The sequence below is a fragment of the Scardinius erythrophthalmus genome (genome assembly GCF_964197995.2).
Source record: "Scardinius erythrophthalmus genome assembly, chromosome: 17".
Taxonomy (NCBI): Eukaryota; Metazoa; Chordata; class Actinopteri; order Cypriniformes; family Leuciscidae; genus Scardinius; species Scardinius erythrophthalmus.
This window is the reverse complement of record NC_138237.1, coordinates 18458474-18484007: the sequence shown is the minus strand read 5'-3', so window position 1 is coordinate 18484007 and position 25534 is coordinate 18458474. Positions and strand designations below refer to the sequence as shown.

General features: G+C 37.2%; 2 protein-coding genes across 3 annotated transcripts in view; one reads left to right on the top strand and one right to left on the bottom strand.

Moving 5' to 3' along the window:
- Positions 1-4207: 4207 nt before the first annotated feature.
- trpc6a (transient receptor potential cation channel, subfamily C, member 6a) lies at positions 4208-14596 on the top strand. 2 transcript variants are annotated; one of them, XR_014031879.1, is made up of 13 exons: positions 4208-5099; positions 5510-6257; positions 8272-8451; positions 8538-8702; positions 9023-9239; positions 9376-9603; positions 9711-9975; positions 10207-10402; positions 10736-10936; positions 11061-11117; positions 11231-11306; positions 11562-11898; positions 13186-13963. XR_014031879.1 is itself a non-coding variant. In XM_081389997.1 (12 exons), the coding sequence occupies exons 1-12, from the start codon at positions 4957-4959 to the stop codon at positions 11708-11710; spliced, it is 2625 nt and encodes an 874-aa protein (XP_081246123.1). In that variant the 5' UTR covers positions 4208-4956; the 3' UTR covers positions 11711-14596. The 2 variants fall into 2 exon arrangements, 1 of the variants encoding a protein (XP_081246123.1); XM_081389997.1 differs by having other exon boundaries at positions 11562-14596.
- The window catches only part of arhgap42a (Rho GTPase activating protein 42a), a 25931-nt gene continuing 14755 nt past the window's right edge, over positions 14359-25534 (bottom strand). The window contains exons 5-24 of the mRNA XM_081389996.1: positions 25344-25445; positions 25116-25226; positions 24727-24831; positions 23566-23695; positions 23360-23460; positions 22958-23067; positions 21820-21898; positions 21111-21150; positions 20882-20944; positions 19874-19948; positions 19571-19655; positions 19428-19486; positions 19219-19324; positions 18924-19083; positions 18070-18244; positions 17603-17998; positions 16910-17066; positions 16745-16804; positions 15784-15863; positions 14359-15598 (exon numbers count right to left, since the gene is read on the bottom strand). Coding sequence (XP_081246122.1) covers positions 15510-15598; positions 15784-15863; positions 16745-16804; positions 16910-17066; positions 17603-17998; positions 18070-18244; positions 18924-19083; positions 19219-19324; positions 19428-19486; positions 19571-19655; positions 19874-19948; positions 20882-20944; positions 21111-21150; positions 21820-21898; positions 22958-23067; positions 23360-23460; positions 23566-23695; positions 24727-24831; positions 25116-25226; positions 25344-25445 — 2283 coding nt within the window. The 3' untranslated portion in view covers positions 14359-15509. The remainder of the gene's footprint in view (positions 15599-15783; positions 15864-16744; positions 16805-16909; positions 17067-17602; positions 17999-18069; positions 18245-18923; positions 19084-19218; positions 19325-19427; positions 19487-19570; positions 19656-19873; positions 19949-20881; positions 20945-21110; positions 21151-21819; positions 21899-22957; positions 23068-23359; positions 23461-23565; positions 23696-24726; positions 24832-25115; positions 25227-25343; positions 25446-25534) is intronic.

The window sequence follows — 25534 nt, the reverse complement described above, 5'->3', positions numbered from 1 at the left end:
ATGGTCTGAAATGACTCAGAAATGACATCGGGCAATTGCAGTGCAAGATGTTCAGAAGAACGCAAGAGCTAAACTTCTACAAGCTCAATACTATCCACATTAAAAAGTAAAAAAAGAAGGTAAGAAAAATAGTCAGTCATAACTTTGCCAATTAATTAGATGTGCAAGGCAAGCAGGCCAGTTTTTGGGTTGTTATGGACAATTAAAAATGTGAATATTCACGTTGCACAGTTGTGTGGTGGACTTTCAGCGAGTTAAAACATATTTTTTAAAGAGCCGTTTGTGAGTCAAAAAGAGCCGGCTCTTTTCAGTGAGCCGAGTCAAACGAGCCGGCTCACGAAAAAGAGCCGAAATGCCCATCACTATATCACAGTTTGACATGTCTGTCTTTGGAAAGATCCACGTGGTATCATGATTAATTCAGTGAAGTGTCTTCTCATTGGATATGAAGGCTCAGCCTCATTAATAATTATGAGAGAACGATGAGTCATCACCGGACGATCCGTACAGAAAAACGTCACATCCTGTGACGTGGACTCGATGAAGATTTCAAACCCGGAAGACGAAAATAGCCGATACAAACTCAAATTTAACCATTTATATCCTATTATTAAATTTTACAGATTATAACATTGTCTTCTATGGTGTTCAACACACCTACCTCTGTTAAAATCTCAGAAAAATTGGTTTAGGGTTTCATGACCCTTTAAGCGTGCAGGGCAACCACCCATAATAGCATTATATAAATCTAGCCTTGAGGTCATGAACGCATGAACTAACTGTTCCGCATTTGTCATTGAGAGAATATGACGTAATTTAGATATATTTTTAAGATGGAAAAATACGGTCTTACAGATGCTAGAAACGTGACTTTCAAATGAAAGATAGGTATCAAAGAGCACACCCAGGTTCCTAACCGACGACGAATACTCGACAGAGCAGCCATCAAGTGTTAGTATTCTAGGTTATTACGAAAGGAAGTTTTTTTTGTCCAATAATTAGAATCTCTGTTTTTTTTTTTCAGAATTAAGGAGTAGGAAATTACTAGTCATCCAGTTTTCTATATCAGCTATGCATTCCATTAATTTTGTGAATTGGTAAATTTCGTCAGGTTGTGAAGAAATATAGAGCTGAGTATCATCAGGGACCAGGCCGTACTCTAATCCACGTGGACTTCGTGGAGAGAAGCGCGCCGCCATTCTGCTGACTGCCGGTGAGACTACAGGACGATCCGTTCATCTGCCAGAAAAAACGAGATGGTCCTCAATGCAGTACAAAAGATCCGGGGGGAGGAGTCGGATCTAGATCCAACTCCTCCCACCTTACATACCTAAACCTACCCAACTCCACCCCCTGATCCCTAGACCCACCCCTAAACCTACCAATCTCCACCCCTTATATGAGATCCGACTCCTCCCCTCGGATCTTTTGTACTGCATTGAGGTGCTACTGGAAAAAACAGGCGTTCAGGTGATCAGTTGATTTATTTTGGCTCATTCGAGTGAAGAGGCCATCTGCTGTTTTCAAGGCCACAACGCTCCCCAGCAACGTTACAGGCCTGCAATGGGGTGGGTTGTTGTGACTGGTGTGTGTGTGGGCCCACGCTTTTATATTGACATTTATTCTAATTTTGTTTGTTCTACTTACATGTAGTAAGGGAAGTTTTGGTGTTTTATACTGTTGTTTGTGTTTTTGAAATGAACTAAGTGTACTATGGGGTACTGAATTTTCCTCATTTAATCTATATGGTGTCTGCTATTATTTCCATGGGTAATTGAATACCATAAGGTGAAATTAATTTAATTCAATTTGCTGAGACTGTGAATTAACAGGTTTTTTAAGAGGTATTTTAACGTAATATACACTTCTGACTTTTGATAATTCATTCCAGTCTTTATTAATACACAATTTATTCATTCATTTTATTATTATTCCCCTTTTGTTTTAATAAAATCCTGTTGATCCTGTTGCCGCCTCAGAGCAAGTACTTTTTTATAAAAAGTAATATAAAATAAAATATGAACGTATTTTATTTAGCAATTTAAAAACAAAAAACGTCACATTGTGATATGAAGTGACACTGTTGTGAGAGTTATAAAGTCACAATTATCACTTTGCAAGATTTAAAGTTGCAGTTACAGAAACAAAGTTGCTGGCAGTTGCGAGATACAAATTCACATTGTTGGATGTACAGTAGAAATGAGTTTCCATATAATACATAAGGTGAATTTAGGTTGATTGGGGCACTTACATTACAGCTGTGATGAAAAACACTCAACAGACAGTAGAGCCCAAAGAACAGGTAATGTGTTCCTAAAGGTATTGGCTGTCATGAGCTCTACTTTTAGATGACCTGCACTTTAAAAAAAAAAAAAAAGAAGAAAAATAAAAGGCAAATAGCTCTGTTGCAACTGACGTGGGTGGCCTGTTGTTTGTCCTGAATCATTGGCAGGACAGAGATAATTAACACGCTTAAAATAAGCTGCGTAGTGTGTGGGCCGATATTAGCATCACTGTCCTTACGTAAATATGTCAGTCGTTATGTGTGTATATGATAAACCATCTGTACTATGTCTATTTAGAGCAAAGAATCCTGCCAAATTTTGTCTTGCCAAAGACTAAACAAAAAATCCAGCTCTGCTGAAGCATTTCGTGAGCAGGACCTTGCCCTGGGCCTATGTGGGAGTCACTGTGAGAGAGTAGAGGGAACCAGATAACACCATGATATGAGCACAGGAATTTGGTATTTTTTGGTATTGCACAAAAAGGAGACGTCCTGTACTTTAAAGGAGTATTGTCCTCGTTCAGACATAAAACTCCAATGTTTAGAACGCAAAGCGTCCTCCTTACTCTACACAGACCCACCCAACTCATTTATGAGAAAATGAGCTGCAAAAATGGCTCATTCTGAAATCATTATGGTTATGATATCACACCTATTATTTTTATTGTTATTATTTTTTGGATGAGGCACCCGTCACAGTTTTGCCTCACTTCTATCCTTGATATGATCATGAAACATTTCAAAAACATATCTTGTAAGTGTAATGTATGTTAGTGATAAACTTTTTCATTTACATAATTTACATGAAGACAGAATTTTAATTTTAAAGCAAATGATTTACAGAATATGAGATTTGATTGGACATTTTAGGCATGAATGGGTGATTTATCTTTTATTTTGAACTTATTTAAATTATTAAATTATTTCTGTGATGGTAAATCTGAATTTTCAGCAGCCATTCCTCCAGTCTTCAGTGAAATTGCATTTAAAATCCACTTGATTAAGTTATGAATATGCATGACTAACATATGACCACATCATTTAATCACAAATTCTAAAAGTTACAGAAACAGAAACAGCCTGCACCACTTTTAGGATCAGAGGGTGAAATGGTTATGTGAAAAATTAATTTTGTTTTGGTGCAGGTTTTGATGTGAAAGTTGACTTTAGTGGGGGGGAAAATACCACAAAATCTATAATAGCCTCTTTCAGATGATTTACAGACTTTAAATTTTAGACTTTAAAAAGATGTTTTAATAATAACGACAAAGAAAATTGTTATCCAACCATTTATTAGAGAAAATATTTTTTCATTACCACTAAACAATAAGGTTTCATTTGTTAACAATGAAGATTAACTAAGATTAAGATTAAGATTAACTAACTTAATCTTAGTTCATTTTAACCACAACAATTACTAATAGATTTTTAAGATCAACGGTTATATATTTTGACATAATAGTTAATGCAATGTGAACTAACATGAAAATTTTTTTGACTAACATTAGCAAAGATTAATAAATGCTGTAAACATATTTTGTACATTTTTAGTTCATGTTAGTTGAATCAATAATGTTAACAAATGAAGCCTTTTTGTAAAGTGTTACTAATGTTTCATTCCTGGCAAAGAAACTATCAGCAAAATCGTATTGCAGCAAGCCTTGGGCCGAGGGCAGTTAGTTAGCATGTCCTTGAAAATAATAAAAATAGTCTAAAAACAGTCACTCTGATAGTCATCAGTATCAGGGCCTATCAACATGAGAATAGAAACAAGACAGTGGCTTCCCATGACCCACTGTGTGGGTTACCTTTTGACCCATCGGTTTGGCTCACGTACTCACGATTTTTGTGGCCAGTAAACTGACCACTGCAGCACGTACACATTTAGTCATGTGGGTATGCTGTACACACACACACACACACACAGATGTGAGACTGTGGGAGAAAGAATGCCAGAGAGATGCAAAATGAAGAGAATCAAAAGTGTGATGTCGCCGCTGAATGTTCATGTCGATTGGTCAGTCTGGAATTCCATTGAAGGCATTTCCCACAGTTTACAGAGAGCTGGACGTTCGTAAGGAACACACAGGATGTAGAGGTTTATTGGGAACGCTGAAATAGACCCAAAGGGATTCTACATGCACTCCCGTCACTGAGTTTTGATTTTGGAAGCTGAAAGCAGATTTTAATCATGGTTCCTAATACAAACAGAGAGGAATATACATGGTGACAGATTTATTTTGAAAGGTGAGGGATTTGCACATGGCATTTCTGCGATTTTCTTATGATTCTTCATACTGAAAATGTTACCAATCAAGAAAATGAATGGATTCTGTTATCTGTCTAACACTCAAATTAGGACTAAATGCTTTCAATTTCATTCAGTTTGACCAAATAAACCGAGCAAGGAAGAAAACAATTCATTTTAAGTTTTTGTAAACCAGCATGAAGATGGTTGCATTCCTCATTAGTAGCCAATGAAAAAGAACAGTTAAAATTCCTCTGTGCTCTGCACAATCTCAAGACTTAAACGGGAACATAACAAAGGCTGTAGAGGATGGTGACTTGCCAGTGTGTAGCGCACACTCAATCACTTACAGCTGGATGTTTGGATAACAGGATTGTGCTTTGGTGTGTTCACATTTAAGACGTGAACTGCCTCATTTGAAAGTATGAATCAAAGGAGACCTGTTCTGGAGGATAAAAATCAATCAAAGTTTCACACAATTGAAAAGAGGAACAGAAGTAAAGACAATCTACTGATGAACGAAGACTTTGGCGAGGACTCTTACGGCAGTTATGGACACTACCATGGGTGAGTTGGTCGAGATTCTGTGCATACTGTGTATGTTCAGTTGCCGTTGCCTTCTGAGATAAAATGTAGTTCAATGTCCTGACTGGAAACTGTCACTCAGTTCAATGTAATATTTGTGTATTGGTTTGCTCGCTTAAAATGTTAGTTTTCATTAAACACTCATTAGAATCTAGCAGTGTCAGTTCAAAAGTTTAGCATTCAAGTCATTGGCATGAATGAATGTAAGTAACATGTTTAGCACTGCTATGGCTATTAAACAATGTCTACAAATATTTGTATGAATAAATTAATGATAGCCTGTAAACAATAGCCAACATAATTTGTGTTATTCAGTGGCATACTGACCAGTAGATCTACATTCATAAATACACTCTAATATATACACGTTTTTGGTATGTTTTTCATCGTAGAGAGAACCTGGCCCGACAGGCGCTACCCAAGAGCCGAAGGCAGGCGGTGCGGGGGGCAGCTTACATGTTCAATGCCCATCCTAACAGTCTAACGCCTGTGGAGGAACGTCTCCTTGATGCCGCCGAGTATGGAAACATACCTGTTGTTCGCAGGATGCTTGAAGAGATCCCTGCGCTGGATGTTAACTGTGTGGACTACATGGGCCAGAATGCATTGCAGTTGGCAGTGGCAAACGAACACTTAGAGGTAATAGAGCTCCTGTTAAATAAAGACAACCTGTCGCGTATTGGGGACGCACTGTTGTTGGCCATCAGCAAAGGTTACACCAGGATTGTCGAGGCCATTTTGAGCCACAAAGCTTTCTCCGACTACAAGAGACTCACAGCGAGCCCCAGTCAGGCTCCGATGCACGATGACTTTTTTGCGTATGACGAAGATGGCACGCGCTTTTCTCATGACGTCACTCCAATCATTCTAGCATCTCACTGTCACGAATATGAGATCGTGCACATTCTTCTGGGAAAGGGTGCTCGCATCGAGCAGCCACATGATTACTTTTGTGCCTGCGACACCTGCAATTACCATCAAAAGTACGATTCTTTTAGCCACTCCCGCTCGCGTATCAATGCTTACAGGGGATTGGCCAGTCCAGCGTACCTCTCTCTGTCCAATGAGGATCCTGTGCTGGCGGCTCTGGAGCTCAGCAATGAGCTCGCCTCCTTGGCCAATATTGAAAAGGAATTTAAGGTATTGCAATAAAATCCTAGTCACAACCAAAACTGTTCTAAAGAGATAGTTCTCTCTAAAGAAAAAAAAAAAAAAAAAATAATCCTGTGATTATTTTCTCATTTTGAAGCAAACCTGAAGAATGTACTGGCAATTGTTTTCCATTTAAAGTGAAAGTGAGCACAAAATCTTCTGAAGTCATACAAATTTGTGTGATGTGATGAGCTCTTTGTAAAATTAAAGAGTGCTAATTGTATTAAATGTGCACTTGTAGAGTAGCCTACTTCAAACCTTAAAAGTATTTTTTTAAACTGTACTTGCAGATAATTTAATGTTAAAGGAGAACTCCGGTCAATTTTAACATTGAGCTCATTTTATTGTACATTTGGAGTGCTGTCAATACAGAGAACAACGACAAAAATCGGTGTTGCCTACACCGAGTTATTCTATTTTTAAAATTTGCACCCTGTTGACTTCAATGGGGCAAGTACTAAACCTGCTTTTAGGCTCTTAACATCCTTGATGTGTCATTACAAGTGCACAGAAAATGTGAGTGATTCCTTCTGAGTGAACACGAGTGAATCTGACTGCAGTAGATGTAAAAGATATGTATAAAAATGATGTTATTTAAGCCAGCGCAAATACCTGTTTACATCCTGTTTTTCGGTTGAAGTCCAAAGTAGTCGATTGCCGAGTTCACGCGCGTGATAAACCTATGCGCGTGAACTCGGCAATCGACTACTTTGGACTTCAAGCAGGTTTAGTACTTGCCCCATTGAAGTCAACAGGGTGCAAATTTTAAAAATAGAATAACTCGGTGTAGGCAACAACCGATTTTTGTCGTTGTTCTCTGTATTGACAGCACTCCAAATGTACAAAAAAATGAGCTCAATGTTAAAATTGACCGGAGTTCTCCTTTAATGAAAGAAAAGGCACTCAAGAGTAATTTAAGAGTGGCTACACTTTCATTAAGCACACTTGAAAAAAGTGCACTTTGTAATAATATCAAATTAAAAGTTTTAAAGTACTTTTTAAATAATTATGTTTTGTTAATATTTTGTCGTGCTTTAAAGAAGTACACTTATTTTGATGTGTTGACTAACATACTAAAGCCCATGTAAAAAACTTGATTATAACTTAATTGTAGTGTTATTTGGTGTTACTCGATATTTATGTCTATTTTTAAATATACTGAATTGCAATTTCATCACAAATGTTCAATACAATATATTTAAATACATGAGTTTCAATATAAATTACATTAAAGCATATTTTAGTTCACCAGAAATGCTTGGCACTACACTTAAACCATATTTCAAAGACAATAGAACGAAGTAATTATGAAATTACATATAAAGATGTAATCAAGTCTTAATTAAGTGGGTCAAAAAAGCAGCTATTTCAGATAATTGCATTTAATATAAATGTAAACTGTAATACATTTTCATTTAATTGCAATTAACTTTAAGTGTTTGAAAACGATTCACACTTAAGTACAGTATATTAATTTAAAGTATATAAGTATTTCTGTAATAAGTACTCTGTTTGAAAGTATCGTAAAGTTTACTTCTTTACACTTGTGAAAAAAAGGGCAGGCTGAAATTTAAGTCATTGAATTTAAGTCACTGAAAATCTAAATTGTGGCAGCAGGTTTGACAACAGTGTGCTGTGACCAATCAACATTGACAATTGTGTGTCACGTGACCAATCGCCATGATGCATATTCGAATATCTAAAAGTACACATGAGATATGACAACTACAGTGAAGGAAAAGATAACCACTTAAATTTGTTCATCGCATAAATCAAACATATAGTATCATAAGACTTGGAATATAGAACACAAGTTGAATGGACTCATGATTGTTTTATACTGGTTTGTTGTCATTTTGGAGCTCAACGGCCATTACATTCTTCAACGTTTCTCTTTTTTGTGTTCCACAGATGAATTCTCACAGAATTTTCATTTTGGGTGAACTATTCCTTCAAAAATGTAGAACGATTACGTTTTCTTTGTAATGACTATCTTTCTCAGAATGAATATAGGAAACTTTCTATGCAATGCAAAGACTTTGTTGTGGGGCTCCTGGACCTGTGTCGGAGCACAGAGGAAGTGGAGGCCATTCTGAACGGCGAAGAGGATGAGACTTTAGAACTGCCCAGCCGACCAAGTCTCTTTCGCTTAAAACTCGCAATAAAGTACGAACTGAAAAAGGTAAATACATAAAAACCAGAAATCTTATAATCTGCCTTCTAATTCTATTGTAAAACACTTATTTTTAATCAATTTGTCCCAAACAGTTTGTGGCCCATCCTAACTGTCAACAACAGCTCTTATCAATATGGTACGAAAACCTTCCCGGACTCAGGCAGCAGACCACAGCCATTAAGTTTCTAGTGGTTTTAGGTGTTGCAATGGGACTCCCCTTTCTAGCTATGGTGTATTGGGTGGCACCATGCAGCAAGGTAAGTGTATGTTCACACAAAAGTATGCTGGTTTAAAACCAGATGTATTGCATAGCAAACATATAGTACATGTCTGAAGAATAAAGCAAATGGTTTAACATATAAATCATCCACTGAAATCTTTACTCAGAAGGACTGTTCCCATGGTTGTAAATTAGCAGTGCTTAAAATATCCACCGTATCGTATGAGTCATAATAATGTTGAAGCATATCAGGCTGATAAGCAGCAATGTACAAATATACAATAGAAGAATGCATCCAGCACTTGAAGTCTTGTGTTTATCACACCACTATCAGTAAAAAAATGCTGTTACCAACAGATGGGAAAGATCATGCGTGGCCCTTTCCTTAAGTTTGTGGCACACGCGGCCTCCTTCACTATTTTCCTTGGCCTTTTGGTCATGAATGCCGCAGACCGCTTTGATGGGACCAAGCTGCTTCCAAATATGACCATTCACGACTATCCGACGCAGCTGTTTCGTATGAAAACAACTCCCTTTACGTGGATGGAAATGCTCATCATTTCATGGGTCATAGGTTTGTTTCTGACTGATTTTTAACTTGTCAAAGGTTACAACTCTACTACAATCTGTATTTAGAGAACGAAATGTACAGTTAATTTCCATGTCCTAGGACAAACATTCATTTCTATGTTTTAATTTCCTTCTCTAAGGGATGATTTGGGCTGAGTGTAAGGAGATCTGGTCTCAAGGTCCAAGAGAATATCTGCTTGAGCCTTGGAATATGCTAGACTTTGGAATGTTGGCCATTTTTGTGGCATCCTTCATCTCAAGGATAATGGCTTTCTGGCATGCATGTGAAGCACAACGCTATGTTGATGAGCACTACACAGATTTAACCAATGTAACTTTGCCTCTCGAGGTGGGATACTACCAGTTGGGTGAGTGACTGTCCTCTCAAGTAAGGCAATATTTTGTTTCCCACAAAATGACAATATTAATACAGCAAGCGATCTGCATAAATTATCTTTTTTTTTTTTTATCCCAGCTCGGATCTACTGGCTCCCGTCTGATCCTCAGTTAGTTTCAGAGGGCTTGTACGCCATCGCAGTGGTCCTGAGCTTTTCTCGAATTGCGTACATCCTGCCAGCGAACGAGAGCTTCGGACCACTGCAGATATCTTTGGGACGAACGGTGAAGGACATCTTCAAGTTCATGGTTATCTTCATCCTAGTCTTTCTGGCTTTCATGATTGGAATGTTCAACCTCTACTCATATTATCGGGGTGCTAAACAGAATGAAGCTTTCACAACGTGAGTAAAAATATATATTTTAAAGTATATTCAGAAAAAAATCAGTTATTTTAAATTATAATAATATTTTTGATCAAATAAATGCAGCTTTCTTTAAAACATCTTAAAAAATCATACTGACCCTAAACGTTTGAACGGTATAGTGCAACATATCAAACATGTCGTTAGTTCTCTTATGAAAATAGGAAATGTTCATTAGTTTAAACGTCCATGTCTTCTTTATCTTTGTAGTGTAGAAGAAAGCTTCAAGACACTGTTTTGGGCAATATTTGGCCTTTCTGAGGTCAAATCAGTAATCGTGAACAATGGACACAAGTTCATTGAGAACATAGGCTATGTTCTCTATGGAGTTTACAATGTCACAGTGGTCATCGTCCTACTCAACATGCTCATTGCCATGATCAACAGTTCCTTTCAGGAGATTGAGGTACTTTATGTCTTCTCAGTTTAACTTCTTCATATTGCTTTCTAAGAGCTGCTGACATTATAAATCTTTGTGCAGCAGACCAAATGGGATCTGTAAATCTCTGTTTAAGATTTTGTGCTGATGAAGCACTCCACTGAAGAGGTTTTTGCATATTATGAAAAAAAAAAAACAATGTTATCTCTATTCTCTTCAGGATGGGATAATTAGTTTGACTGCTTAGTTTTAATTGAATTAAACCATTCTATTCACGCATCTCTTTCCTCTGCATATCTGTGTTGATTTATTTGTCGCTTTAAGCATTCAAAACATTAGTGTTATCCTGGCATTTTACAGGATGATGCAGATGTGGAATGGAAGTTTGCCCGGGCCAAGCTCTGGTTCACCTACTTTGAGGAGGGCAGGACTCTCCCTGTGCCTTTTAACTTGGTTCCCAGTCCCAAGTCTGTTCTGGGTCTGGTGATGGGGGCTAAGAGTCTCCTGAGGGAGATTTTTGACAGACACAAAGCCATTATGAAGGGGTCTGAGCTCAGTGAGGTGAGGCAAATCCCCTCTGATTCTGCATTAGAGTAAGCAAAGTAGTTAAGTCAATTTGTATCATTCATTTACAATCACAATAAACTAATCCATTTGTGTTGCTCTTGTGATTTGCTGGATTAAGTTGGGACAGAGCAAAACTTGCAGGGACAAGAATCCTCCTGGTTCCAGTCGATATCAGGCATGTTCACTTATTTTTCATACTCTGAATATTTATAATAGATCTGAATATAGTTCAGATTTGCTCTTTGCATTTGAATTTGTGATTGAACTTACTGCATTTGATCTGCACAGAAAATTATGAAGCGTCTCGTTAAGCGATACATCATCAAAGCTCAAAATGACAAAGAATGTGATGAAGTTAATGAGGGTGAGTGTGTGTATTTAACCCTTAATTATAGTAATAATATTTTTTTTTTGCTACACTTGGTCACTATTAACTCAATGGTCACTTAATTAATGGTCAGAGCAAAAAAAGCCAGACCCACTGAAAAAAAATAACAGCAAAGGAGTTTGGAACAACATGAGTGTGAGGGAATAGGGATTTTTTATACATATATTTGGGTGAAATAAGTTTTATGATTCATATTTTTCATAATTCAGACTGAAGACTGCTTTGTTACAGGTGAACTGAAGGAGATTAAGCAGGACATTTCAAGCCTTCGCTATGAGCTGCTGGAGGAAAAGTCAAATAACATGGAGGAGCTGGCGAAGCTAGTGAGGACAATTGAAACAAATCTCTCTCAGGACTGCTTGATACTAAAGTCTAACTGAGGAAGTCAGACAACAGTGATTTTTTATTTTACAGAAGCATATTTTCGACTATTTATTAAGCAATACAATTTGCACAAGGATTACATGTGGTTTCACATGCTTCTCTTCCTTGGCCTGCTGGTTTAACAGAGAACAGCTATTGATCTTTCCGTGACTGTGAAGAAGTGATATTCTGTGTTTTTGTTTTGGTGATACATTACTGAAAAAAAGTTATTTGTATGATACATATGCAAAATTTACTGTTAAGATAGGCCTAATAATACACTCACCTAAAGGATTATTAGGAACACCATACTAATACTGTGTTTGACCCCCTTTCGCCTTCAGAACTGCCTTAATTCTACGTGGCATTGATTCAACAAGGTGCTGAAAGCATTCTTTAGAAATGTTGGCCCATATTGATAGGATAGCATCTTGCAGTTGATGGAGATTTGTGGGATGCACATCCAGGGCACGAAGCTCCCGTTCCACCACATCCCAAAGATGCTCTATTGGGTTGAGATCTGGTGACTGTGGGGGCCATTTTAGTACAGTGAACTCATTGTCTTGTTCAAGAAACCAATTTGAAATGATTCAAGCTTTGTGACATGGTGCATTATCCTGCTGGAAGTAGCCATCAGAGGATGGGTACATGGTGGTCATAAAGGGATGGACATGGTCAGAAACAATGCTCAGGTAGGCCGTGGCATTTAAACGATGCCCAATTGGCACTAAGGGGCCTAAAGTGTGCCAAGAAAACATCCCCCACACCATTACACCACCACCACCAGCCTGCACAGTGGTAACAAGGCATGATGGATCCATGTTCTCATTGTTTACGCCAAATTCTGACTCTACCATCTGAATGTCTCAACAGAAATCGATACTCATCAGACCAGGCAAACATTTTTCCAGTCTTCAACTGTCCAATTCTGGTGAGCTCGTGCAAATTGTAGCCTCTTTTTCCTATTTGTAGTGGAGATGAGTGGTACCCGGTGGGGTCTTCTGCTGTTGTAGCCCATCCGCCTCAAGGTTGTGCGTGTTGTGGCTTCACAAATGCTTTGCTGCATACCTCGGCTGTAACGAGTGGTTATTTCAGTCAAAGTTGCTCTTCTATCAGCTTGAATCAGTCGGCCCATTCTCCTCTGACCTCTAGCATCAACAAGGCTTTTTCGCCCACAGGACTGCCGCATACTGGATGTTTTTCCCTTTTCACACCATTCGTTGTAAACCCTAGAAATGGTTGTGCGTGAAAATCCCATTAACTGAGCAGATTGTGAAATACTCAGACCGGCCCGTCTGGCACCAACAACCATGCCACGCTCAAAATTGCTTAAATCACCTTTCTTTCCCATTCTGACATTCAGTTTGGAGTTCAGGAGATTGTCTTGACCAGGACCACACCCCTAAATGCATTGAAGCAACTGCCATGTGATTGGTTGATTAGATAATTGCATTAATGAGAAATTGAACAGGTGTTCCTAATAATCCTTTAGGTGAGTGTATATGTATATACACACACACACTTACGTGGACTTACCTAAGAAAGTACTGGGTAACTACATGGGTAGTTTTCTGGGCTAGTACCTAGTTATTGTAATTATTATAATAAGTACATAGTATGTACATGGGGAACAGGACTGTAAAATAAAGTGTTCCCTAATATTATGTTGCTGGAAATGACCTCTAATGACAAATGTGATCACATTATCAGATATATCAGATCTGGTTTCACAGACAGGGCTTAAATTGAGCTAGGATTAGGCCTTAGTTAAATTAGGACATTTAAGAAGTTTTTATAAAAGTGCCTTAGAAAAAAAAAAAACATTACTGGTGTGCATCTTGGCTCTTGAGACAAAACAATGGCACTGACATATTTTAAGAAATGTCAGTGCAAGTTGCTTTCAGTTAAAACAGCTCAAACATACATTTTAGTCCAAGAGTAGGCTTAAGACTTGTCTGTGAAACCGGGGGATAAAGTTTTGTTCAAACACAAAATGCTGAATTATTTATGTTTTGTATTGAGATAAACTATAATGGGACAGCCCACTTTTTCAATGTCATATTCCTTTTCTCCACAGGGACTCTTAATGTAACTCTTTAAATATTATACTTTATTTCTCCTTTTTGTGTAACAAAAACATTTAAGTCTCAAGTCTCAACTGAGCATGCGAGGAACTCATGAACATTTACGGTAATTGCATTTCCGTTCTGGAAATTACTTTGCTGGTCTCCCTTGGACTTTCAAATATATGGACATTGCTGTTAAAGGTCCTTAAGATGATGATGATGTCAGAGATAAGCATCTCATATCCATCCAAAGTACAGGAAAAATCCACGTTTACAAGCAAATTATATCACAGGGGAAGTTGACTGACAAACACACTTGAGGGAATTAGTCAGATATTATTTGTAATAATGTGTCATACTGATGTACTGTTCAGTGTTCAGTACAAAGGCAAAGTGAAGTAATGTTTTCACATCTCTAAATGTGGAATTTTTTGTCACTTTTCATGTCCTCTCAACAGTGTAGAGAATGCAAAGCAGTCTTAAACTGAGAATGCCTTTTAGATTTAAACTGAGGTGGCAAATACTGATAGATAGATAGATGGATAGATGGATGGACAGATAGACATGAACAGGTTGAAACACAACAAAAGGAACCCGACTCAAACAATGACATTTTATTAGTAAAAAATGCTTCATAAGAAAATCATCACACATTAAATTACTTTGTAAATGATGTTAATAATCAGTATTATAATCTGTATAACAATTCCTTTTTCCATTTCAACATATGGAAATGCAAAACCAGTGTACAATAAAATACAGCAGAGCCATTACTTGGAAAAACTGCATTTTTTGTGAGCACAAACTATAACAAATTATATAACAATCTACAACGTTTAACACTGTCAGAAGTATTTTGTCTTTTTTTTTTTATTGTACTTCATTAAACAAAATCCATTATATTATACTTAACAGTATAAGTTAAAATTTTGAAAGAACTTTTGTTTTGTTACACTGTTTTGCCAAACACCACAGATTTGACAGTATATTAGTACAATAAAATAAGTATATAAGAAACATTTTTTGGCTCTTAAAGTCAGTTCATTCAAGATGTATTTTGTGAAATTTGTGGGGGGAAAAAGTTAAGGACATGGAAAGGTTCAGAGGTACCGATTTTCTATTTAACCCTTTGAAATTGTATAGAATAAAAATTAGCATCGACTAATTGATTTCACCTAAAAGATTCAACAGTTACTGAAATGAAAGATGACCGGCATCTACCAAAAATGCTTGATCTTTTGGTATTACTAAAAAGAAAGTCAATAAAACATACTACTGACAATTTCACATATGTCAGATTGGGCAATACAATATCTTCTGCTACTTAATATGGTCGCTAATTAATGCATATGGCACAGGTATAATTCTCCCTCTATATATTTCCCTCAGAGCCGTACCGCAACACGGATCAGAGTGTTATGAGCTCATGTCTACAGTTTTAAAATATTACAGCCCATCAGCATTATGGGTCTCATATAAATACAGAAATTCGTGTTAATACAGTCAACTGCTTGTACCTATGGTAATAAAATCTACTGTACATTTAAGACAAAGGTGATATTTACATCCCGAATAAACTTTATCAAATGCGATGGTTAATGATGTGGTTATAATACTACACAAAAACTAGAATGCTATGCAAAAATGATTTACATACAGTAAGGTAGCAATGTACATTTAAATGGTCCCTTTTTTGCAGAAATGAACACCATGGATACCATGGACTTTGCTTTTGCCTTTTCTGGCCCCATCAGTGGAACGCCACATAATTCTCTGGGATGAGTCCAGTTTTGCCGTTATATGTAGCTTGGAGCCAGCCAGGTTCCACTGAAGCATACACTGCATGGACATTAAGACAAACACATAACAATAAAGAGTTAAATGCAGAATAACTGAGTGCACAACATTCTACATAGCCTTTTGTGTTTCTGTTTCCTTATAAAAGTAAAGTAGAGGCTCATAGCTCAAACTGTATCCTTAGCAACAGTACCCAAAGCGAAGTTTTGAACAGCGAGTGTGGTTACCATTGGAGAAGAGCGCCCCCTGAGGAAAGCTGAGCTCATGACTGTGCTCCGCTTGACAGGAAAACAAGGCTTTCGCCTCTCTGTAAAAACACCAGAGGGAGTTAGAGACATGACCAATAAGGAAACTCACTAACATCCCTGACAACATAAACAACACTTTACCTTTGGCTGTTCTTAGTACACACAATATCAAGAAATTCAGTCCAGTTTACAGAACATTTGAATGCATGTCATTTAAAAAGTACTAAACACGAATTTGATTGTTTTCAGTGACAAATAGCCTTTTAAAAACACATTTTACTACATTTTTTTATTCATTTGTTAAGTAAGAAGGGCTGGCACAACACAACAACTAACCTGAAATATACAGACATACCATTCACAGGAATAAATTACATTTTTAAATATTAAAATAGAAAACAGCTACTTTAAATTGTAATAATATTTCTGTATTCAGTATTTTTGATCAAATAAATGCAAAATTGTGGAAAATCTTAACGACCTCAAACTTTTGAAAAGTAGTGTATAAGGAAAAATTACAGGACAATGACATAACCTCATAAGATATAGCATAAATAATATCTGATCACGACTGTAATGTCTTTCTCTTAGCGCCGTGCACTTTAGCTGATGTGACATTTTAACAACGTTTGGAGATTCCGTTTAGACATGGAAATAAGTAATAATAATTACTGCTGTCAAATAAATTAATAGTGATTAATCGCATCTATCTAACATAAAAGTTTGTAAATATATAATATATATATATGTGTGTATTATATAAATACATATATACACATTAAGAGAACATAGTACACACACACACACACACACACACACACACACACATATATATATTCACAAACTTTTACGTTAGATGCGATTAAATCGCAATTAATCGATTTGACAGCACTAATGATAATAAATAAAACTTAACAATATAATTAATCTGGCTCATTACCTTCCCATTGTGGGCTGTGAAATCACAGGACTCTCAAAGATTGCTGCTCTGCAGGCCACACTGGGGGATAAAAGCATGGCACATCTGATATCATATTGATATCAACTGAGATCAGTGTAACAAACTGATTTTACATTATACATTACACAGAAGGTTTTTACTTACACAGATCCCGGTCTCTGGTAGCCATTGCTGGTTGAGGAGTCAGCTCTGTATCTCACACTCTCCTTAGGAGGAAGATCAGGTAGATGGAGGGACTTGAGACTGTCTCTCTGACCGCGTGACACCAGGCTCTGGACGGAGCCGTGACAACTTCTGAAACCTGAGCGTTACCAAGAAACGTATATGTGTGTGTGAATCATTATGTCCTGGAAAATGTATCCTTTATGTTGTTTCTTTTTCTTATGTTTCAAATGCTATCTGTAGACTAATGCCGCAAGGGGGAACTAAAGAACAATGTTTGTTCTGGACTACTTTCTGTAGTCAAGGCCAACAGGCCTTGGGAGAGACTAGGGAGCAGGATTTTATAATCAACTTAAACTAAAATATTTCTCATTAAGTTTAACTTGATGTACTAGAATTTAAAACTGAAATAAAATTGAATAAAAAACATATAGACCATAAAAAAACAACTATTTTAGAACTAAACCTCTTAGCTCTCTCAAAGCTGGCTTAATTTTTATCGCCAACTGACCTGGCATTATTTTACAGGTAAAATTCACTGCATTCTGCTGATGTTGATGTTTATTTGCACATGCTGTTAGTGTTCTGTTGAAGGGTGGATTGTGCGTGGTTAGTGGATAAGATGCGGGATTTTGTGAATTCGCCTCCACATTGTGCAAAAATGTGCTTTCTTACCCTCAGAAATGTGAAGTGAAGTGAGAGAAGAGCAGGTGGACAGACTGTGTCGTTCTTCCCCATGATCCTCCAGCGTCTCTCCTAGGGTCCTCTGGAGGATCTCTGAAGCCGGAGAGCTTCGATCTCCAGGGCTTGTACTCAGTGCTTCTTCCCATTCTCCATCAGTCTTGTTGGCGTCCTCTTTAGAGCTGGAATCTGGGCTGGTGGTGCAAGGAGGGCTTTTGGGCCCATTGGAGGAGGGAGATGAAGTGGTCCAGCACAGACTGCCTGATCCCTTGTGTTTGGAACGTGATGGGGAGCCCGTCTTAGAGCAGCTGTTCTGCTCTGAAGAGTGCGACGAGAGAGACTCCATACTGCCCATGGGAGTGCTACTCGGACTGCTGCTGAACGTGTCACCTGATGGAGAGAAGGGGGTAAATTGACTCCTCTAACAGATGGACTGAATGCCTGTTTTTGGGGACACTCACTGTCAGCATCAGCCAGGCACAGGGTGGGAGGGTACAGGCCTCTGGATTTACGGGAACCTGAAGACAGGCAGATGGCTTTGCTGCGACGGGCACTGGCACTGGCACTGGCACGAGACTGAGAGTGAGGCTGAGGCTGTGGCAGGGGGACGTTAGGGTCTGGAGCTTGATGAAATATCTAAGAAGAAAAAAAAGATACCAAGAGTGTTTTGAGCCAACCAAAGAACATCAGCATTAGATGAGCAAAACTATATAAAAACATATTTGGAGTTGAGAAGTAGCGATGTACCATATACAGTCTCTAATTCTCATCAAAGATGCCTTCATTTGATAAAAATGCAGTCAAAACAGTAATATTGTGAAATATTACAACTTAAAATAAAAGTTTACTATTTTAACACTTAAAAATGTAATTGTGAAAGCAAAGCTGAATTTTACCATTGCTGTAATCTAATGCTCACTTAAGTAAAAACACAACTAATTTAATAACATTGTTAAATTTAATCTTTATCAAACCTCATAATGAATATCCATTTTTCATTTCGTACATTATAATGCTGTGATGCCTAAATTCACTAATAGCATTTAAAATAACTGATTTTAGTATTATTAAGCATTTTATTTTGAGTTTATTCAGGCAAAATGTTATAGAATTGTAATATCGGATATTTACTGGTTTTTGGCAGTAACATGAATTATTTATCAGCCAGAATTTTAAATATTAATGCAAACTTGTTGAAAAGCATTTTAAGGGTAAACATAGTAGTCAGATAAGCAATTCTCATCTTTTATTTAATAATTTGTTCCTCTATCAGCATGCTGTCTATTCAAACAGAATTGTTTGTTTAAGTGATCACCTTATCATAGTTTTCTATCAGGATCTCTACAACAATATTTTGAAATTTGATGTTCATCATGGCAGCAACTGTCTCCTCCTGAGAGCGCATGAGTGTTGGGCCAAAAATCACACCCAGGTTAGACACGGTCATCAGATTCTTCTGACTATGTGTGGAAACCCTGTCAAAAACAGCAGAACAGTTTTTTTAAAAACACCATGGTTAGCACCTCCTTGTGGAATTTAAAGTGCACCCATGAACCAATGTACTAGACGTGCAGTTTCTTCTTCAATGTTCAAGAACTAGAGCTACATACACATGCAGATGTTTAATCAGAATATCCAGCATCTCTTTATTCTTGTCGGGGAGCTTGTGGACGAGGGCGTGAACAGCACAGACCCTGTAGTTCTGATCATCAGACTCTAAAAAGAATAAAAAACAATCCAGGCATCTAATCATTAAATAAACAAGTCACAGATGGACATGATGAGGAGTTCATCGAGGACAGAACATGCTAGAACTCACTGACTGCCATGATGAAGTCTTTGTGGAGTCTGTAGGTCATGAGAGGTTCGGCCAGACACCTGTAGGGAACAGATTGACTTACTTTTTTTCCTTGATAACATGCCATTTTCAAAAAGTAAAAATGATGGCAATTATTTATAAACCTGAGGTAATTCTTCAGGCCACTGGTGATGGTCTTGTTATCCCAGGTGTCTGGGTCAAGGTCCATATCTGCAGGAGCTTTGGCTGCTGGAATGGTCAAATGAACTCATATTAAATGGAATTTGGCTTCAAAAACATCTGCTTAAGGTTACTGTAAATAGTGTGTATTTCTAAAAAACTATCATTTTGTATAACAATATTACAAAAATGGCATTATGTTAAAGTCTTCATGTATATACATTTATCAGGTTTCTGTGAGCAAAAAAGAAAGCATTCTATAGTACTGGATTTCTGGATTACTGTACCAAACACTGAGGTCATCAATCGCTGGACTTTAGAGTTAACTCCACCAATTCTGTACAGCCCCATTGTGTTAATGCCTAGACATGAAAGGGAAAATACAGTTTTTGCATTATAAGAAATTCAATGCAATAAAAAAGTAAAAATATTCCGTAAGTTAATAAAAAAAAATATTTAATAGCTAAATAAACGTCTTATATATTATAAATATTTAAGTTAAATCAGCTATTTACAGTTACTGATTTAACCTGATTCAATTCAGTTGAAGTCATGAAACTCATATTTTTGATTGGACATGCAGTATCATTCAAAATTTAAGGTCAGTGAGATTTTTTGGAAAAAGTCTCTTATGCTCTTCAAGGCTGCATTTATTTGATCAAAAATACAGTAAAAACAGCAATATTGCAAAATATTATTAATTTCTATTTTAATATATTTTAATAATATGTAATATTTATAACTGGCAAAGCTGAATTTTCAGAAGCCATTACTTGTGTGATTAATAAAAAAAAAGCATTTATTTTAAATAGTTTAATTTAAATTTAACTTAATTTAAGTTAATTAATTGTAACTTTTTGTAACCATGTAAAAGTCTTTACTGTCACTTTTGATTAATTTAATGCATCCTTGATGATAGGGCTGTAAAATCGATTAATCGTGATTAATCGCATCTAACATATAAGTCTGTTAACATAATACACACACAGACACAGAAAAAAATAAAATAAAAAATAATATATATATATATATATATATATACACACACACACACACACACACACACACACACACACACACACACACATTTTGTAAACAGAATTTTATGTTAGATGCAATAAATCACAATTAATCGATTTTTACTTGTTTAAAAAAAGTATTCATTTATTTAAAAAAAATAATCTTACAAAACATTGGAACGGTAGTGTACATACATGCACATAAATGTACATAATACGTGTCATAATATGTGTAATGCAAAACTTAAACTAAGTGAAAAGGATGCAGAGACTCACCTCTTGTTTCCACAAGCTCTATACACTTCCTTACAAAATTAAAGCCTGCTTCATTTAGGAATGCTGTGGACAGAGAGTTTACGTTACATAAATATGAGGCTAACGCAGGTGAACTATTTATGTCTTATAAATTAACATGCAAGTGGATTGAACAGTATGTCTATATTACAAACCGCCAAATTAATCCGTTCTCTATATACACCAAAAATGACAATTAAATAGAACTTACTTTCCTCTTTCTTGCTCAGAAGTGCTGGAAGGGTGTAAATCTAGAAGAAATCACCATATGTTTATAAAACACTAAATATAAATGTGATTTAAAGCATATACATTAATGCATTATATTGCATAATCCATATCTCTTCTAGGAAATAAATTATAGGGCCGTATATACAAAATACAATTTATAGTTTCATACTATAAACATACACCCACTAATAATCCTTTGTGTATAAGAAATTCCCAAACTCAGCTATATAATACTAGTGCAATGAGGGTCAAATGAGTTGAAGCCAATCAACTACAGCTGACAGTAGAAGAGTCATTAGCAAAGTGTAAATTCTCAGCTGTCATCTTTTTCCTGTCCATGTGTACACTATTCATTGCCTGGAGTTCAAAGAGCCTCTATAACAACAATTCCGTGTCTATAACGGGAAAAGGGAGTACATTGGGCTAAAGAAAAAAGAAAACCTATTTAAAGTACAAAAATAATGACCGGGAAAATGGGTTTCCTTGTCTGTCATTGGTCAGCCAAACAGATAATTCTGATTTACGCCATTGATTGGACCGACCTTTATTTTACAGGCTTTTACTGTTATCTTATCACGATTTAGAAACCCTTTCTTTACAATGAAGCTCTTGCACTATGAACAGACATGTTTATCAAACCGAGAGCAGAGTCTCATTTGGAGCAGCGTCGGCTGGGCGGCTGCTCTTACCGGCTCTTTTCCGTCCATGGCCTCCATCCACAGCCTTCTGTTGGATTCAGAGAGAGCCTGAAGAGTGATGATGCCATGCCTGTGGGACAGATTGACAGACGTTAACTCTCAACTCCTGGAGTAAGATGAGAGGTTGAGTAAGAATTTTGCATAATTTATCTATTTATTTATTACCTTTTTTAAATCAATGAGCATAATGAGAGGTTTATAAAGCTTGCAAACAAAGTACCAAAAAGCAAACCAAAATTTTGTTGTTTCTTTACTTCCATTCACAGCTCCAACACGGTATAAAAAAATCATTTGATCTGAGTTGTGAGGTTGCAGACCGAATTAATGCAAGAGTTAAAGGGCCAGGTACCAAAAAATAAATCAAACACACGTCTTTTTTGTAAGTTGTGATATATACTAAACTAAACTTTTTGTTTAGTATGTTTAGGCAACTGTTACATAGCATTAAAATGTAACTTAGGTTGTGTTCACACTTGTAGCTCTGGGGTTTTTTTTGGGATACATTTAGTTCTGGTCATTTTTAACACTGAACCTAAATACACAAAACAAAACAAAAAAAAGCTTTTATGACGTATATTTTGCGACTGAACCTATCGAACATTCCAAACAATGCTGTTTGCGGCCTAAATGCACTCATTGCATGTGCGTATATATGATGGTATTTGCAGGCTGAGAACTCAAAAAGAGTTTATCAAGTGTGTAACACCTGAAAAGACATTTTCAGACCCCCTGAAAATGTGGGTCTAGGTCTGCTTTGTTTGGTAAGCAGTGTTCAAACTTATTCAAATGAGCTGCATTAACAGAACGTTCGTACCAGAGTTTGTTTTAAACAAAGCAAACCTTTCAAGTGTGAACACATCCTTAAATATAGCACATGGGGAAGTGATATTATAAGAACACGGCAACTGCTCAGGATAAAAGTGCAACGTACCGATGGGCTTTATAGAAACATTGCAGATAACTGAACAGAAGCCCTTCACAAGGTTTACCTCTTCAGTTATGAGGAGAGAAAAGAAGAGATGGAATGAAAGAGAGAGTCTTGAAAGTGACAGACCGAAGAGAGCATTAAACACAACACAATCTCCTGCAGCACTCAAATTTCCCTCAATGTTACAGCCTTTCCACACACCTTTCCACCACCTCAATGTCGAAGCAGAATCGCTTGTCAATAGAGTCAGTCCTCCGTCTGATGCAGGACTTCAGCTTAAACATCTCAGGGGGACTCAAGATCAGTCCATTCTATCAATAGAAGACAAAAGGAATCAAAATGTAGAAATGAAAGATTAAGCTAATAACATTTGTGCACGGTTTCACAGACATTTAAGATCAATTAGGGCATTTAAGTAGCTTTTATAAACATGCCGTAGAAAAATACATTACTGGTGTGCATCTTGAGGCAAAAGAATGGCATATTTTAAGATTTGTTAGTGGAAGTTGCTTTCAGAAAAAACAGCTCAAACATGCATTTTAGTCTGGGACTAGCTTAAGCCCTGTCTGTGAAACCGGGGGATCAATTCTTAACATTTAATACCTGTTTGCCTCCAGATTTGAATTCAGAGTTGCTCATCGTAAACATTTTGGTCCCTTTCTCATACGTGCAGTAATGTCGACTCCACGTGCACCCCAAGGGTCCTTCAACAGAAGACAGGTGATCATTAGTGCACATGAATTTACATATATTAACAATCTACTTGAAAATCAATATTCTAAATGTACACTGCTGAGGAGGATCCTCACGTTTCTCTTGCACATAGAGGAAGCCCTCCATGGTCCACTGTCCTGGAGCTTTAAAGTCCTGCTCTGCAGACCTTATCCTTCTCATCAAATTCTCCACTTCCTGTCTTGTGCTCTCAAAATTATTCCTTGTCTTCAGAGGGAACATCAAAACAACAGTGTTGGTTCTATAGGGACATCACTGTAATCCAAAGTACAGTTCCTTCCATATGCAGAAATAAATACTGGACATTCCAATATATAACACAGAATTGATTCACACAATCAACAATTTTTTACAAGTTTAACTACACAGTGGCTTTTATATAAACATTATGGGCCCTATTTTAACGATCTAAGTGCATGGTCTAAAGCGTACAGCGCAAATTCACTTAGGGCATGTCCGGATCCACTTTTGCTAGTTTAACGACGGGAAATATGGTCTAAAAGGGTTGTCCCTATTCTCATAATGAGTAATGGGTGTGTTTTGGGATTTACGTGCGTTAAACCAATCAGAGTCTCATCTCCCATTCCCTTTAAATGCCAGTTGTGCTCGCGTCATGGCAGATTCGCTATTTACATGACGGAGTTTGATAGTGGAAAGACCGAACACGTCTCCAGAGCGCAAACGGAACTGTTTGTTCACGAAGTAAAAGTGCGCAAGCAGACCATCTACGGGACAAGCCGGATTCCACCATATCTTTATGTACACAATAATAATCTTTTACATTGTAATCCTTTTATTTAAAATATTTGCCATGTTTGTGTGCTGCTGTGTGTCCCTGTGTGTTTAATAAGCAGAGTGTACGCTTGTTGTATAGGCGCACATTAGGCCTACTAACGCGCTCTTTAAATAACAAAACAAATATTGCACCGTTGACTTTAGACCAGGTTTCAGTTGGTCAATGGCGCAGTCTATTTCTGTTGCCTCAAAATAGCAACGTGCCAACAATGCACCAGAACACACCTCGTTTTCAGACCAGCACGCCCATGGGCTCACAAATGGGTGCAAATGCATTGCTATTTAAACAACGTGGCGCAGGAAGTGAAAATGATAACTGTGTCGGACTGAAACTAGCAAAAAACACTTGCGTCTCGCTTGCCGCTGTGTAAGATAGGGCCCAATATGTTTGTTGGCTCATTTTTAAACCGATATGTCAGGCCAGGTCAACTGAAGTCGCTTACATTCTGGAGGTTGAACTGTAGCTGTTGCTTGTAGGGTTCAAACTCATGTGCCAGTTCGTAACCCTCGTGGTAGAAGGTGAACAATCCCTGGAGGAAAGCCAGCAGCTGTGAAAAAGACAGAGGCAGTTGTACAGAAGCAATATCACACTCATAATCATGCAGCGTCTACCCATTTATAGGTTGATAGATGTGCAGGATGTGGCTGTTATCATCATTTTCATTCTGATAGGCATGTGCTTCAGAGAAACAACACTGTTACAAGATGTGCCAGTAGATTAAAAGCAGTCTAGCAGTTTTCCTCTCAGTAAGAGGAAGTCTTCGTATTTCTCATATCCCCAAATAAAAGCTGCATTCATAGTGCTGCAGAAATGGAAATAAGTGCGTCTTACCGGCTCAACAAACTCAAATTTTTTCCTCTCTTGCACTTCTTGGATTTTGAACACATATTCCAGGGAGGCGTCATAGAAGACCTGTCTTTCCTTACTTATCTGGGTGTCTGCCTATAAAAGAATCACTTATAATCAAACCATTTGATGAGGGTAAAGGAAATAGTTCAAAAAATTTTATATACTGTGCACTCTGTACATTTTATAGCAATAAATGAACATTCAAGTTACCTCCTGCAAAAGGGACTCTTTCTTTCTGGAAGACAGGCTTAAGTGCTTCTCCAAAACCATGTAATATTTCTCTGTCTCCTTGTCAAATTTCTTCTTCCCTTCCTACCAAAAAAAAAAAAAAAAAGGACATGAGTTGGAATTTCCTGTACTATAATTTTGGTGATAAATGGTTTTTGCAGAGATAAGACATT

Coding starts and splice junctions, on each gene's coding strand:
- trpc6a (XM_081389997.1), top strand. CDS start 4,957: ATGAATCAAAGGAGACCTGTTCTGGAGGATAAAAATCAATCAAAGTTT. Junction 8,703..9,022: donor GGGTGGCACCATGCAGCAAG/GTAAGTGTATGT, acceptor TGTTACCAACAG/ATGGGAAAGATCATGCGTGG. Junction 10,403..10,735: donor GTTCCTTTCAGGAGATTGAG/GTACTTTATGTC, acceptor GGCATTTTACAG/GATGATGCAGATGTGGAATG.